This window comes from Phocoena phocoena, chromosome 14 (assembly GCF_963924675.1).
Source record: "Phocoena phocoena chromosome 14, mPhoPho1.1, whole genome shotgun sequence".
Lineage (NCBI taxonomy): Eukaryota > Metazoa > Chordata > Mammalia > Artiodactyla > Phocoenidae > Phocoena > Phocoena phocoena.
The window spans coordinates 43,782,370-43,797,534 of NC_089232.1; the positions used below are offsets into that span (position 1 = coordinate 43,782,370).

The following is a 15,165-nucleotide window of genomic DNA, read 5'->3' on the forward strand; positions in this document are numbered from 1 at the left end:
GGAATAATAAGTCTAGGATTTCTTAACTACCTCCTTGCTCAAGGAAGAGAGAGAGAATAAATAACCACTTAGGATAAGATCTTTCCTTGCTATGCTTTATCATAGAGTGAGTTTTTCATATGTTAGAGGAAATATTATAAAAGTATAAAAGTAAGCATCACAATACATATTGTATATAAACAAAGATATATGTATGTACACCATATGTCAAAGAGAGAAAGTATAGATATTCAATCTTGTTGAATCTTCACAACTTTCTATATTGGGGTGGATGCAGCATCTATTTTTCAATGTTTTTAAATCAAGTTTTCAAACTTGAAGTTGAAGGTATGACACAGATTCAGAAACTGTTAACATTCTGCCATATTTGCATGCCGTGCTTTAGCACCATCTTTAAACACAGGTAACTGGTCAAATCCCCCCCACACACACACTACTGGGATTCACATTGCACCATTTGCATATTTCCAGTGATAGGAACCTCATTATCTCCTAATATATTAAAATGTCCAATGACCACAACATTTTTTTCTTTCACTGAACTAAAATCTGCCTTTCTTTTTACCTGCTTATTCTAGTTCTGCTCTTTGGAAAGACATGGTCAAGATCTTTTCCTCCTTCTCTAAACAGCCTTTCAAAATCCTCAAGTCCACTCTCACAACAGACTAGCTCAGATACAAATCTCATCTTGTAAGTTGAGTACAGTCAGCGGGGTGGGGGGAAAGATAGGATGATGTAAGGGGAGGAGGGACTATAGGCCTTCTTAAGGGTTGGCCTTTTTCCCACAGGTTTTGATACGTAACATTTTCATTTTCATTCAGTTTGAAATAGTCCTAAATTTCAATTTTGTTATCTTCTTTAAATCATGAGTTCTTTTGAAGTGTATTTCTTCTTTTCCAAAAGAGAGGGATTTTTTAGTTTTGTCGTTGTTGCTGTTTCTATCTTATTTGCATTGTAGTTAGGGAACAAAATCTGTATATTGCAATTTTTGAAGTTTATTTAGACTTGTCTTAAGACCAGAATATAGTCATTTTATTTTAATATTTCCTCAATACTTGAAAAGGTTATGTGTTCTGTACAGTGTTCTGTGTATGTAAGTTCAAAGTTTTTAATCATGTTATTCATATTTTCTATTCATTTCTGAAAATGTAGGTTTATTCTTTTAGTTACTGGGAGAGATATGTTTAAATCTCTTACTGTGTTTATTCATTTTTCCCTTTAGTTTTACCCATTTTTGCTCTATCTATATTGAGGCTATGTCATTAAATGAAGTTAAATTTAGAATTTCTACATTTTCCTGGTGAAATAAACTTTTATCATTACACAGTACTACATTTTATTCTGTAATCTTTTTTCCCTTAAAGTCAACTTTGATATTGCAAAGCCAACTTTCTTTTGGTTAGTGTTTGCATAGCATATTTTCCATGTTTTTTCTTTAATCTACCTGTGTCCTTATACTTAAATCATTTCTCTTGAAGCAATGTATTTGGGTTTTGATTTTGTAATCAACCTGAGAATTTTTAGTTTTTATAAGAGCATTTAATTCACTTACCTTTAATGTAACTATTGATATGTTTAGGTTTAAACTACCATTTTACTCTTTGCCTTTTTTTTTTCATTCTGCACATTTTAGTTTCTTTTCCTTTCCTTTCTTGCTTTCTGTCTAAAATGATGTACTGTTTTGTATTATTCCATTCTCCCCTGTATTTGATTTGCAGTTTTATACTCTTTGCTGTTCTTTTAGTGTTTCCCTAGGGAATACTTTAACATGTACCCTTGACTTATCAAAGTCCAAAATAAATTGGTAGTTTTACCTCTTCCCAGACTATAGAAGGACCTTAAAAAACTTAAACTCCATTTACCTTCCTGCCAACCCATGTGCTTTATTCCCATGTATTTTAATTCTAATTTTTTATAAATCACAAAACACCTTACTATTTTTGTTTTATATAGTTGGTGTTCATTAAGATTTACCCACATATTTATCCTTTCATTGCTTTTCATTTTGCTGGAATTTCGAATCAGAAAGAGACAAGAAAAAGGAATTTAGTACAAATTTGATGAGTCACACCCCTCACTCCCTTCATACTACTATCAATTTGGAATTCAGAAAAATATAAGGGCCCTGAAGCATATGGGGAATCATTGCACAGAAACCTCATAAGTACGATGTAATGAAATGGGCAGGAAAATACACACAAGAATGTAACATTCTCTGAAGGCAAGAGGCACAAAGATACACTTTATTTTCAGTCTTAGGCAGTTAATGATTTGGAGAAGTATTGCCAAGTTATACTCAGCAAATTTAGTAGTATGCCTCAATTTAATGCTCACAAAAGCTGTTTATTGTTGAATGAACAACAAGTATAATGTTAATCGGTCTCATACAATTAGGAGGTCACCAAGCCATGCTTGTTATAATTGGCATTGTCACAGCCAGGGGCTTATGTGACCTCAAGTGATGACTGGCCTGATGGAGTAAGCCAGGAATGTGTGTGCTTTGGGCTAGAGAGACTGACTGATCTGACTGTAAGGCCTCAAGGAGGGGGACCAGGAATCAAGCCACAGTGCTCACGGAGGGCATGGAGGACTCAGTTGAATGTTCTCAGTCTCCATCCAGTTCATCAGTCTCCAGGGGTTTGATCTGGAGCTGGGGATAGGAGGGAGGTGGGAGGGGCAAGGTGAAGCAGTGGAGCACCAGGAAAACACAATTGAAATATCAATGCAGAGGCATCCCCTAATAAGATGGGATCATAATTCCTCTGAAGGCCATCCAGTTTGAATTAGATTGCCAGCTTGTATGGGATGGGCTTGAACTTGCATACAGTCTTTAATTCCTGGTACTCAGCCATCCTAGAGCAAAGACTAATGGTGCTGCTTATTTCAAAACACAGTTTTACCTCCACAAGGCTGTAGATTGATGATTGATTGTAATATCATTCCAAATACCAGGGTCATCCTTTCCCAAACATTTTTTAATGGATAATTAAGTTTAAGAAGAAAGAAGGGAGTTTACCTGGGTATGACATATTCTCAGAGATGCCAGAGAACACTCCTGACAATTAACAATCATTTATCAATAGAAAATGTCTTTCCCTTAAGATTCTGAAAGCAATAAGCTTCACTTTGCCAGTGTGCAAAAAGAGGGGAAGAATGAGGATTAAGGTCTTTGTGTCCTTGCTTTTCTCTGTTTTAGTCTATGATTGGTCCATTTGGTTTGTGTGTAGTACAGAGGAGTCACGAGTCGATCGTTCATGTTCACCAGTTGGTTTTCTCCCCCACATTCATGAATATTTAATATGAATTCACGAGGTTAGACATGAACTGTATGTCTAACCTCATCCAATCATCTTGCAAACGAACACCACTAGCCACAGAAGAGACTAGGTGAGAGAGGGTCGACGTGCAGTGCAAATCCATCGTCACTGCTGGTGAAGCAACTGCAAGTACATGTAGCACGATTTTTCCATATGGGAACAGCGTATTTCAAGGTTCTGTTAGAACACAGTGCAATGTCAAGGACTTCCAGAACACTTGATTCACCACTCTCTAAAACAAAGAAATTAACTATCAGGGAGGCTGATATTTGTTGATTTGGGTGATATTTTTGTTTATCATTTAAAGCACACCAAACTATTAACAATCTGTTTGGCCAGAACAGATAAGAATTTAGAACTATAAATCTACTGCTGGCCATCAACGAAGTCAGTCCTCTTTTTTTACTTAATATCAGTATTTATTTTCTCCTCTAGAACTGCTTAGCTTGGGTGAATTCTAGCTGATAATTTCAGAAGGGTGAAAAGCTAACTAGAACTGGGCATTTTGCCCAGATAAATCTGATTCCAGTACTATGAAAGAAGCAGCAAGGGAAATAGAAAATTTTGACAAAAATTGTTGATAATTGGTTAAGGATTGGAGGGAAACAAAAGATTTGGAGAGCTATGAAAGTTATTCTAATGTAGAAGAAAGATGCAAGGGAGGAACCAACGCCCTAAAGATTAACAACCTTCTCTTTAAATCTAAGAAAAATTATGTATTTATATAATATATATAAGAAATTTATAAACATATATGACTACAATAAAACTTCTGCTATCCCAAACTCTTAAGAAATAAGCCTTTCTGGAAACCTAAATTGCAGAAGCAAAATAGAAATCTTAAGTTTGAATCTCCGCTCTGTGTGACCTTGGGCAGGTCACTCATCAACCTACATTTCAGTGGCAACTCCTGCCTCATCCAAAAATTGTGGATAATGAAACCATTATTCCACAGGGCTGTTACTAGGATTAAATCAGAGGCCTGTAGATCTAATTTCCTAATCAAATAATAGATGTTTAAATACTGTTAAATATTTGCCTATTTTTATGCCAGTTAATTTTAGAATTTTAACAAATTTGTATGTGAAATTATATAAAATATTACACACCTTCTCCTTAATCAAATTTCAGTCAACATAATTTAATGTCTTGACTACTCAGGTTATCATTATTAATAGCCATTAATGGATGAGGCAGCGATAAAATAGCAATGCCTCAGCACTTGTTGAAATAGTTGCTACCTTCCAGGATTATACTGAAAAATAGGATTAATATCCAAAATAACTGTAAAATCTTCACCCAATGAGTCCCTTTTATTCAAAAAGCTTCATAGATGAAGTAGAAAGAGTACTTTGCTGGGAACTAATTTATTGTCCTGTCACTAGAGAAAGGAAGAAAGGAAGAGAGAGAGGGAAAGAAGGAAGGCAGGCAGGCAGGAAGGAAGGAAGGAGGGAGGGGGAGGGAGGGAGGGAGGGAAGGAAGGAAGGAAGAGAGAGAGGAAGAAAAAAAAAAAAGAAAGAAAGCGGCCAGGAGTAAAGTAGCTCATCCTTATAGCAAACATGAATCTTGACCTTTTTTTTCCTATTTTACTCCGTTTATGAGATTAAATTAGTATGGTTGGAGAAGAGATAAAATAACATTTTAGACCCACACAGATCAAGAAATAGCAGCAACTTGAACTTAACCACTACCTCTTCTTTACCATTAAATAATATTTACAAAGCATGCACAGTGTCCAACTCAGAACTAGTCAATATATGGTTATTTTACTCTAAGATTTTACGGTCTGGAAACAAAAAGATTTATTTTGAAAATTCTGAACTTTTTGAAATCTATGCATTATCATTAAGGAAGACAGTCTATTTTACAGATGGAGAAACAGAGAGAAAAAGAATTGATGCCATGGCCCTAGATCACAGAGACAGTGACAGAATAAAAATAATTATTTTTATTATTCCTATTTCAGGAATAATATTCCTATTTCAGTGCATTATCATCAAACACACCATCTGGTCAATGGTGGCTTATTCCAAAGTAGTTCTGAATTATTCCCTAAATGTAAAGCAGCACAAATTAGAAAAGTTTAAGTGGTAATCTAAAGCATTTAAGGTACATAAAGTCTTTGCCCAGGAAAACACAGTGAAGTGACTCCATGTCGTGGTAAGTTATCAAATTATGGAAAGAACATAGCAGAGATTAAAATGTTGCATAAGAGAGAGAAAGCAGCATGAGTCAGGGGTTTGGGAAATATGAGTCAGACTGAAGGGCAGGAGCCAAACACATAGAGAATGTGAGCCTAAGCAGGGACTTAATGGACACGACAGAGATGTGGACACAGTTGCCTCCATTAACTTTGAGAGAAAACCAAACGTGCAGTTCCATAGACTGGGGATCATTGTGATAAAGGGGCTAGCAGTGAGAGCTGAGCGAAGATCAGCTGGATTATTTAACGCAATGAGGATGCCAAAGTCAGCAAGAGAGGGACCTACAATAGTATAAATCACTAGAAGGGAGAGTGTGGGCACATTTTTGAAAAATGAGGAAATCACCAAATATTGCCATTAGCTATTCTTAATGCATTAGAATGATGAAATGTGAGTTGATTTACGTGTTGTGATATTTTAGGAAGCACATTCTATTATTTTGTACTTTGGTAATGTTTCCATTAGGCTATGTCTACATAGTTCAGAGCTGCTTCCTGTGGTGTGCAATCCAAACTCTAATCACACCTATAAGGCCTTGAATTTTGCTCGTGACTTGAGCTACCATTTTATGAGCACCTTCAACCAGGCACTGCACCAGACTCCTCATACACAGCACCTCCAGCCGTGCTGATTCCAGCTATCTGCCATTCTTCTCATGCAAACTGCTTTTGTCTTATCAGCATTTTCTAATGTGATCTCCCTTCTGCCTAGAAATAGCCTCCTATTTCTGCCAATCCATGTACCTTACCTTCTTCAAAATGCAGCTCAAAATTCACCTCCTCAGGCCAGCCTTCCACCTCTGATGCTGCTGTTTTCCTAGCTTTGCACTTCTCCACTCCATTGCTTTACAGCCATTTCCATTTACTGACATCTTGCTGTGTTTCTTACGTCTTGCCTGTTACTCAGCCTTGTAAATGTTTAGTTCCATGAGATAAAACACTGATCCTACTTTCTTTAAACTCTAGCCATCAGTTCTTAGCAAACAATCTTGGTTCATTCATCCATTTATTGAACAAATATGTTTTGAAAACCCACCCTGTTTCTTGTACTCTGCAAGGTGCTAGGAATACAGAAAAAAGTAATACATAGTCCCTGTCCTCAAAGAGCTTGGGTTCAGGGCCCAGGGAATGTGTTAACTGAACGTGTTAAGAACTGAACGTGTTAAAGAATGTGTTAAAGAACCTAGTAAGCTTAACTGTCAAGGACAACTTACAGATAGTTTAAAAACAAAACAAAAACTCCTCTCCCCAAAGTACTGTTTCCTAGATTATCAGGAAAACCATAGCTGATGTGAGTAGTTTCCATTATGAATAAAGAATTGCTTTTGCTAATACAGGTATTCCCACCACGGAGGACTTTCATAAACATACCTGGGAGAGCCAGGTCTTCTGGTGCATCTGCACAGAGATGGATATTCTGCTTTGAGTTTCTAACATAGTAGTATATTTTAGTGATTTTCTTATCACATGATATTTAAGACATAGAAATGCATACAAGTAGAAAAGATAAGCATAAAAGAGTTTAACAATGTAAAACAGTTCTTACATGATTTTGTATAGATGTGTGAATAAACAGGATCTCAAATTACAACTTTCAAATTAATAAAACCGTGTTATTTAAATAAACCAATAAATTGATGGTATAATTGAAGACAGTTCAAAGAAATCCAGTCTATCTACACAACCTTCAGCATTAGATAACCTGCTAAGAGCAAAGAGGATAAATATTCTAAACTCAAATTGGAAAAGCCATAAATGAAAATGCAGTCTGTTCCTTTACTAGCAGATCCAACTCAAGGTATAAGATGAAGCATCCATTCAACTCCTTTGGAATAATTTCTTTAAGGGGATTTCATGCAACTGTGTTTTATTGAATTTCAGGGAGGTTTCCCATCTGAAAGAATTAAAACTAAAAGTGAATCCAAGTAAGTAGAAAGTGTATTTAAAATACTACCAGTCAGGGACATCCCTGGTGTTCCAGTGGTAAAGAATCCACCTTCCAATGCAGGGGACACGGGTTCGATCCCTGGTCAGGGAGCTAAGATCTCACATGCCGCAGGGCAACTAAGCCCGTGTGCCACAACTGTTGAGCTCATGCACCTCAACTAGAGAGGCCACGTGCCGCAAACTGCAGAGCCCATGCACCCTGGAGCCTGCATGCCACAGCTAGAGAAGAGAAAACCCATACAACCGCAACTAGAGAGAAGTCCAAGCACCACAACAAAAGATCCTGTGTGCCGCAACTAAGACCCAATGCAGACAATAAATAATTTTTTTGTAAAAAAAGCTTATTCTGTAAAATAAATAAATAAAATAAAATACCACCAGTCAATCCTAGGTGAGGTGAGTCCTGTTGCAGTTTTGTTTGTTATTGATAGAGAAAGGAAAAGAATATAGTGGCAGTAGAGACAGTGGTATTTTATTTTGTTTTTTTTATTAAATTACTTTAACTCACCTAATAGTTTTATTAAATAATTCTCCTTAGAAGGTAAACAGACCTGGTTCTTAAAAAGGAATAGGTCCAGGGAGCATGGCTTTTATGTTTGAAATCTATTTAATGATATATTAATTCCACTGGAAATGTTAGACTATTAATCAAAGAGAGAACTAAATGACAAAAAATAATAGGAAGGAAATCACATCAGGAATGCGATGGGGTGGAGGCAGTTTGCAGAGGGATGTCTCAGGAAGAAAAGCCACAGTCACTGGTGAAGCCTCCTTTAGAAAATGTAGCAGCCAGCCTGAGCCCTTGATTTTCTGCCAGCATGTACCGAGGAAACTTGCTACATCTGAATCTCACATTGCCGTATCTCTCAGTGCTATTATCACTGCAAATGCTGGCAGATGTTCTTGACATAAAACAATATGAACTCTGCTGTCACTTCTGCATTAGCGGGTCATAAAGCTCTGAAGAAACCCCAGTAGACATGTTTTCATCAAGTGCATACGAGAAAATAATAAAAGACACAAAAAGGGCAGATAATTTCAAAGCAAGATTGCTGTACCTCTGCATAGTACCTGAAAAGGACAGAGTTGTAATCACCGCTTTGAAAATAATAGTAATAATAATAAAAAATTTCAAAACAAAAATAAAAAACAATAAGAAAAAATTCACCAAAACTTTAAAACCAGATAATAAGAATTATGTAAGTAGATGCTTTTATAGGTTATTATCCAATAAACAGCCATACATCCCTCGAGTATTCTTTATCTCCCCTCCCTCCTTCTTTTGGAGAGAATCTCTCTTATCATTTCCACACCCAGCTAACTAAAGCCAATATCTGAGGACAACTCTCTTATAACCTGAGCTTCCTACATTATTACACTGGGTGTAATATTACTGGGTGTAATAATGTGCATTTATGTGCACAGTGCAGCAGTTATGTTTGAAAATAAAGGAAGATGAAAGGCAACACACCAGGGGCTACTCTCTGAGCTTCTTAAAGGGAAGGCAGGATTTAAGGAATAAATTCTAATTACTGATGATTCATTTTTGGTACTGATTTTTGCCCCACTATTTCTTCCAAAGCACCACCATGGGTCTGCCACAGTGATGATCTAAACACCCCTAAACCTTTCTCAGTTTTTATGCAAAATTTGTCATCTAGGAATTACAAATTTTAGATATTTTTTAATGAAGCTTAGAGTCTTCAGTTGTTGAAGAATGCCAAAATTTTATAATCCTTTCATCTGTGCTATTTAAACTCATAATATGAGAGAGTTGAATGAATGAAAAGGTGATATGGATAAGGCAAAATTATATTTCACTTATAAATTACTGTAATATGAGAGACACACACAAGTGCCCATCATATTTTGATTGCCAAGAAATTTGTTATGACAAGTTCATATTATGACTGAATATTTTTTACTTTTCTGGAACTATAATCTACCTACTCCTTAAGGTACATTTAGTAAATTATTCCAAGAAGTGAAATGCTTTGGGAAAATATGTATTTTAAACTACACCAGCCTATCTCTCCTAGAGGAATGTGATTAAATTGAATCCTTTCTATTTTGAAATTTGCAATGAAAAGTTTATACATTTATGTTGTGCTAAAGTTTACCAAAAACAACAATAACAACAACAGCAACAGGGAATGCATAATATTAAAGTTTGATTTTTACCTAGTTATTGGGCAGATTTTTAGGGATTAGTTACTAGAGATTATTTCAAATGTCATATATTGGGTGGAAAAGCAAGTATCATACAATTTATTTACATTTTAAAACAATACTGTACGCTCTAATGGGTGCATAACTGTATAATAAAAGTATACAAAAATCTCAGGGAAGGATTCACACCTACCAGGATGGTAGTAGGTGGGTGGGTAAAGGGATGAGGATGGAGTAAGGCTTTAGGTACATCTCCAGTGTTTCATTTCTTAACAAAACAAAGTGAGCTGAGGCATGCATGGCAGAATGTTAGCATTTGTTAAATCTAAGTGGTACACACTGACATCTATGAAATTACTTTTTGAACAGTTGAAATAATGTATCATTTTAAGCATTTCCAATATAACAGTATTACAGAGTAAAAACCTGGTTTCTTTAAGAAAAGTATGATGGCAAAATGGAGGAACTATCAACATCTTCACAACCGACTCAAACTATTTTTGTGCTGTGTGTCTTTAACAGACATAGATGAGTGCACTGCAGGGACGCACAACTGTAGAGCCGACCAAGTGTGCATCAATTTACGAGGTTCCTTCACCTGTCAGTGCCCTCCTGGGTATCAGAAGCGAGGAGAGCAGTGTGTAGGTAAGTACAACAGTGCACTAAGCCAAGTCCTGTTTGGAGCATCTTAACTGTTTAAACCTCAGTCCTTTAAAACAAAGCACTCATCTTTATTTGGAGAATGATAGTGCTTATTTTTTCATTGACTACCAGTCCATTTTCCATGTTAACAAGAAAAAAACTAGCCTTAAAGGTCGAGCATATTCTGGGTATCAAAGTTTTGGTTACATGTTAGACTAAGCAAAAGCAGAAATTTGGGGTGTGAATGAGACCACAAAAGCAACCGGGAATATCATTTTAAATTAGTTATTTGGTACCCTAGCACTAAAACACTGGTGCTATGGGCTTCATTCACCGGTTGTAGCATAGCATAGCTTATAGGGCAAATGGTGAGGTTCAAATCCCAGCTCTACCCCTAACTCACTTTGAGACCTTGGGCAAGTTACTTAAATACTCTGTGCCTCACTCTTTTCCTTTGTGCTATGGAGATAATACCAGTCCCTATCTTAGGAGCTCATGTGCAGGAGTGCTTAGAATGGCTCCTGGTTCTGGGTTGAATAGCTGTGTGCCATCATTATGTAATGAGTTAACAGACTTGTACTAAACATTCTTTACGTGGCAAGTGAGTGCAGTGCTAGGGATGCAACACATGTGCCCTCCTTGAGACCTCTACTTGAGCTCTCTGAGGACAGGGGCCAGGCCTGGTTTGTGTCATTGTTTTCTCCCCAGTCCCTGAAGAGTGCCCACCAAGTAGGTGCTCAATGCATGCTTTCTGAATGACAGGAAGAACACGACATGGGGAGGCCAACTGGCAAATGAGAAGTAAACTAAAGTGTTCAAGTAAACTAAAGGGCTCAATCTTGAGGCCCAGCACTAGGATGAAACTCTGTAATTGACTCCCTCTGTCCACTGATTTACATACCACCTCTTACCAGAAGATCAGTGAAGGGTCCTTATCTTCTCTTAGGAACAGAGGATAATGATGTGGGGACAGGCAACCCAGCACCAGTATTCACCTGAGAATGTGAGCTCTTGGTGTCAGGATGTCAACACTGAGCTCCTCATGGGCCCTGGCCCTGTTCTCCTGCCATGGGGTTGTGCATAGGTGCTGGGGCCAGCGCACAGCCTCTGAGGAAGGACCAGGGCTTGCACTGACTGAAGCTGTGACTTAAGAGAAAATTGTGTGGAAAACTCCACAGGCACCAAAATTTTGCCCACTGTATTTGTCAGGAAAATAAACAATTGAGGGTATAAAAAGTATAGAAAAAGAAAAAATCCAGCCTACTATGGGAAGAATCAAAGTGAATGGAACTTATGGTTAGAGCCCTTTATGGTATGGCAGGAGATGTCCTTAAATTCAGATCTAGGACTTTCCTGGTGGTCCAGTGGTTAAGACTCCATGCTTCCACTGCAGGGGGTGCAGGTTCGATCCCTGGTCATCCCTGGTAGGGGAAATAAGATCCCACACGCCACGTGGTGCCGCCAAGAATTAAAAAATAAAAAAATTCAGATCTAATCATGTGGCTTCCTCACTGTTCCCCTCACCCATAGAACCAACACTACATTCCTCAACCGAGCATATAAGGTCTTCCTCTATCTAGTCCTTGCCCAGCTCTATTGTATCAACACTCCTCTCCTGCCAAAATAATTACAACACTCCAGCTTTGTCCCACTAGTTACAGTTCCCCAATACATCACACAGTGTCACACTTCAGTGCCTCTACCAGAGACATGTAGTCCTAACAAACTCCTGTTCAACTCTCAAATTCTAGCTCAAGGTAACTTCCTCTGGGAGGTCTTCCATGATATACCCAAATATAATTAGTCACTCCCCCCTCTCTGCCAGTAATTCTCAAACTCTGATGTATCCTTTGTAAATTTCCAACCTGTTATAGATCAATACTTATGTAGAGTACAGTAAGAATGTTGCAGTAACACCAAATTGTTATTCCTAAACACTTGCTCCCAATTTCTGTACTTATTCATTGCAGACTGGTCAAAATGGTCCGTGGACTTGCAGTGGTCAGCAGGACACACTTTGAGTAGAATGGTGCTCCCTCTCTCCCTTGTACACTTTTCTATTTTGATCTTATAATTCCATGCATTAATCTGTTTTCATGCCTGTTTTCCATACAAGACAGGGGTAGAATATATATATATGATTATCATCGTTATAAACCTACATTACAAAACACAATGAAAGCAAATAACAATGGTTCAATGAATGTTTACTGGCAGAGAAGACATGCATTATTTATTCATCAAACATTTAGTGAGGGCTGACTGTGTGCCAAGTTCTAGGTATTGGGCCATCATAGTAAACAAACAGATTTTACAGAATTGTAGCCCACGGAACTATTAGAAAGTACCACTTACATAATTTAGCTGTTGATATTGGCACCTGGCTGTAACACTAGGTACTAGGAAGAACCGTGCTAAAATTACTTTTAATTAGTATGAACTTTCCATTCATTCAGCTAATGTTTATTGAGCACCTACTATGCCAGACCCTGTTCCAGGTATTAAGCACACAACAGTGAACAGACAAAAAATACTTTACCTCTACCTCAAGAGGAGGAAATCTGCCTTGCATTATAGGGAGGGACACAGACAAGAAGCAAATAAACACATAATACAATGTCAAGGAGTGTCACTGGCTACAAAGAAATATAAAGCAGGTTAAGGGGGTAGATGGGGAAGAAGTTATTTTATATGGATGGACAGAGATGGCCTCCCTGAGGTGACAATTTGATCAGACACCTAAATAAATTAGGAGGGAAGCCATGTGAACATCATTACTGTTTATTTCAATATTCAAGTTAAATCAAATATATTTTGTAGCTTATTCATAATAGCTCCCTTTTTTTTTTTTTTGCCTGTTTTGTGCAAGGAAGTTCACCTAAACCATCTCATGTAAGCCTCCCAACAATCCTGCCACATTGCTGATTATTACTCACAGAAGAGGAAATGGAAGCTGTGAGAGGTTAAGACCAAGCTAGTAAATGCCAGAATGAAAATTCAAACTCAGATTACCTTGCAGCCACTTGAGCACACTGCCTTCCACACTTTTAGTTATTAAAGTACTGGAAGGGTTCAGCATAAAGTTTTGTTTTGTTTCATTTTTTCCATGAGATAGTCACTCCATAGTATTACAGTGATTTTGCATAATTGTTATTTTTAATTACACATGCCATATTGGAGTTGTCACAAAGTGTAGAATCATCAATTAATGGAATTCTATTATGCTTCTAAAATATTAATCCTACTTTGCAAGTTCTCAATTGAGCATTTTATAGTTGGAAATATTTATACGAGAAGGACACAGGCTGGAACACATCATCAATGTGTCAGAAGGGCACTCTCAAGAAGTAACTTGTTTAGTGTCCCATTCCTTCCACAGCGTTCTTTCACGTGATTCTCACAGAAACTTCATAAGATACACACGCAGCATTACTATCCACATTTTACAGAAGAAAAAACCTAGATACTGAACATTTAAGTGACTTCGCCAAGGTCACCAGCTGAGCAACAGCACGTACCTCCTTTTATTAGTTTTACGCTACATCACTCAATTCTTCCATAGTTCTTTTCTACTTCTATCATTATAAATAAGCTTTTAGATTCCCAGCCTGACATTCTCACTTATATGTGAAATAGTTTTAATTACTTTTCCCTCTAAGTCTCAACCAACCCAACCAGGTTTATGAAGTCTTTGTTCTTAACATCTCATTTAACTGCAGAGGGCAGACCAAAGTGTATTTAAAGCACAGATACTCTAATTTTTTTAAAAGAAAAATAATTACTTTTAAAAGGATGTCTCTAGATAGGTTTTCCAGATAATGCTCTGCTGAGAACTTGAGATTAAACAGCTCAATAATAGTAATTTGGATAGTCAATAATTTGGTTCTCTTTGTGTTATACTTGATAACCTAGATATAGACGAATGTACCATCCCTCCATATTGCCACCAAAGATGCGTGAACACGCCAGGATCATTTTATTGCCAGTGCAGTCCTGGGTTTCAATTGGCAGCAAACAACTATACCTGCGTAGGTAAGACTTCTGGAAACAGTCATCCTGACTGATTTCTGTCTTCCCAAGCCACACTGGAGTATTTCCAGTTTTCTATGTTCTTGAGTAAACTGGTTTCCATCAACTTCCCTGCATAAAGCTGAAAAGACAGTAACCAATCTGGTTTTTTAAAACACATCAAGATGTGAATGGAAAAATTTTAACTTTGGTTTTAGTTCTCTTCTGTGAGTGTATCAAAAAAAATTTTTAACTACAGATCAATTGATATACACACACCAATTAGTCAAGAGTGTGTGATATAAACACTGAAGGTGCCAAAGGGGTTACTGCAAGTTCAAATACATAAACTTTCCGCTGAAAGTGCATCTGATTTTTACATGCTTCTTCTGCCCTTTCAGAATGCAATGTCACGGCACACAATTTTAAGACTGGCATGACATGGAAAGAATCTAGTGCAGGAAAAATGCCTTTTCACAATATTTTCAGTGCCTTAGAGCATTGCAAAACTCTGTATGGGTCTCAAAGGCTTATGTTATAATTGTAATGGAATTTAACAGGACCCATTTAAAAAGTACTAAATAGCACAGATAAATCTTCACTACAGCATGCTGAGAGACCGTATTAGTATGTGTCTTATATCAATTATTTATAGACTTGGCATTTTGCATCTGAACAACAATACAAGAAAATAGATACTGGAATGTATATTTATTAGAATCATTAAATTCTTTTGGAAAGATTCATCAAACACCAAACTAACTGTCATTCCCAGAAAAAAAAATATTCTGGTATTTTTAAAAGAAGTATATGACAGATGTTTGAAGTTGTTCCAACAAATATGAAACCTGAATGGATGTTCTCCAGCGAGCTTCTGCA

General features: G+C 37.1%; 1 protein-coding gene across 1 annotated transcript in view; it reads left to right on the plus strand.

Annotated features, from left to right (window-relative positions):
* EFEMP1 (EGF containing fibulin extracellular matrix protein 1) overlaps positions 1–15,165 on the plus strand; it is a 68,230-nt gene that overhangs the window by 41,310 nt on the left and 11,755 nt on the right. The window contains exons 5-6 of the mRNA XM_065890891.1: positions 10,159–10,281; positions 14,191–14,310. Of these exons, the coding sequence (XP_065746963.1) occupies positions 10,159–10,281; positions 14,191–14,310 (243 nt within the window). The remainder of the gene's footprint in view (positions 1–10,158; positions 10,282–14,190; positions 14,311–15,165) is intronic.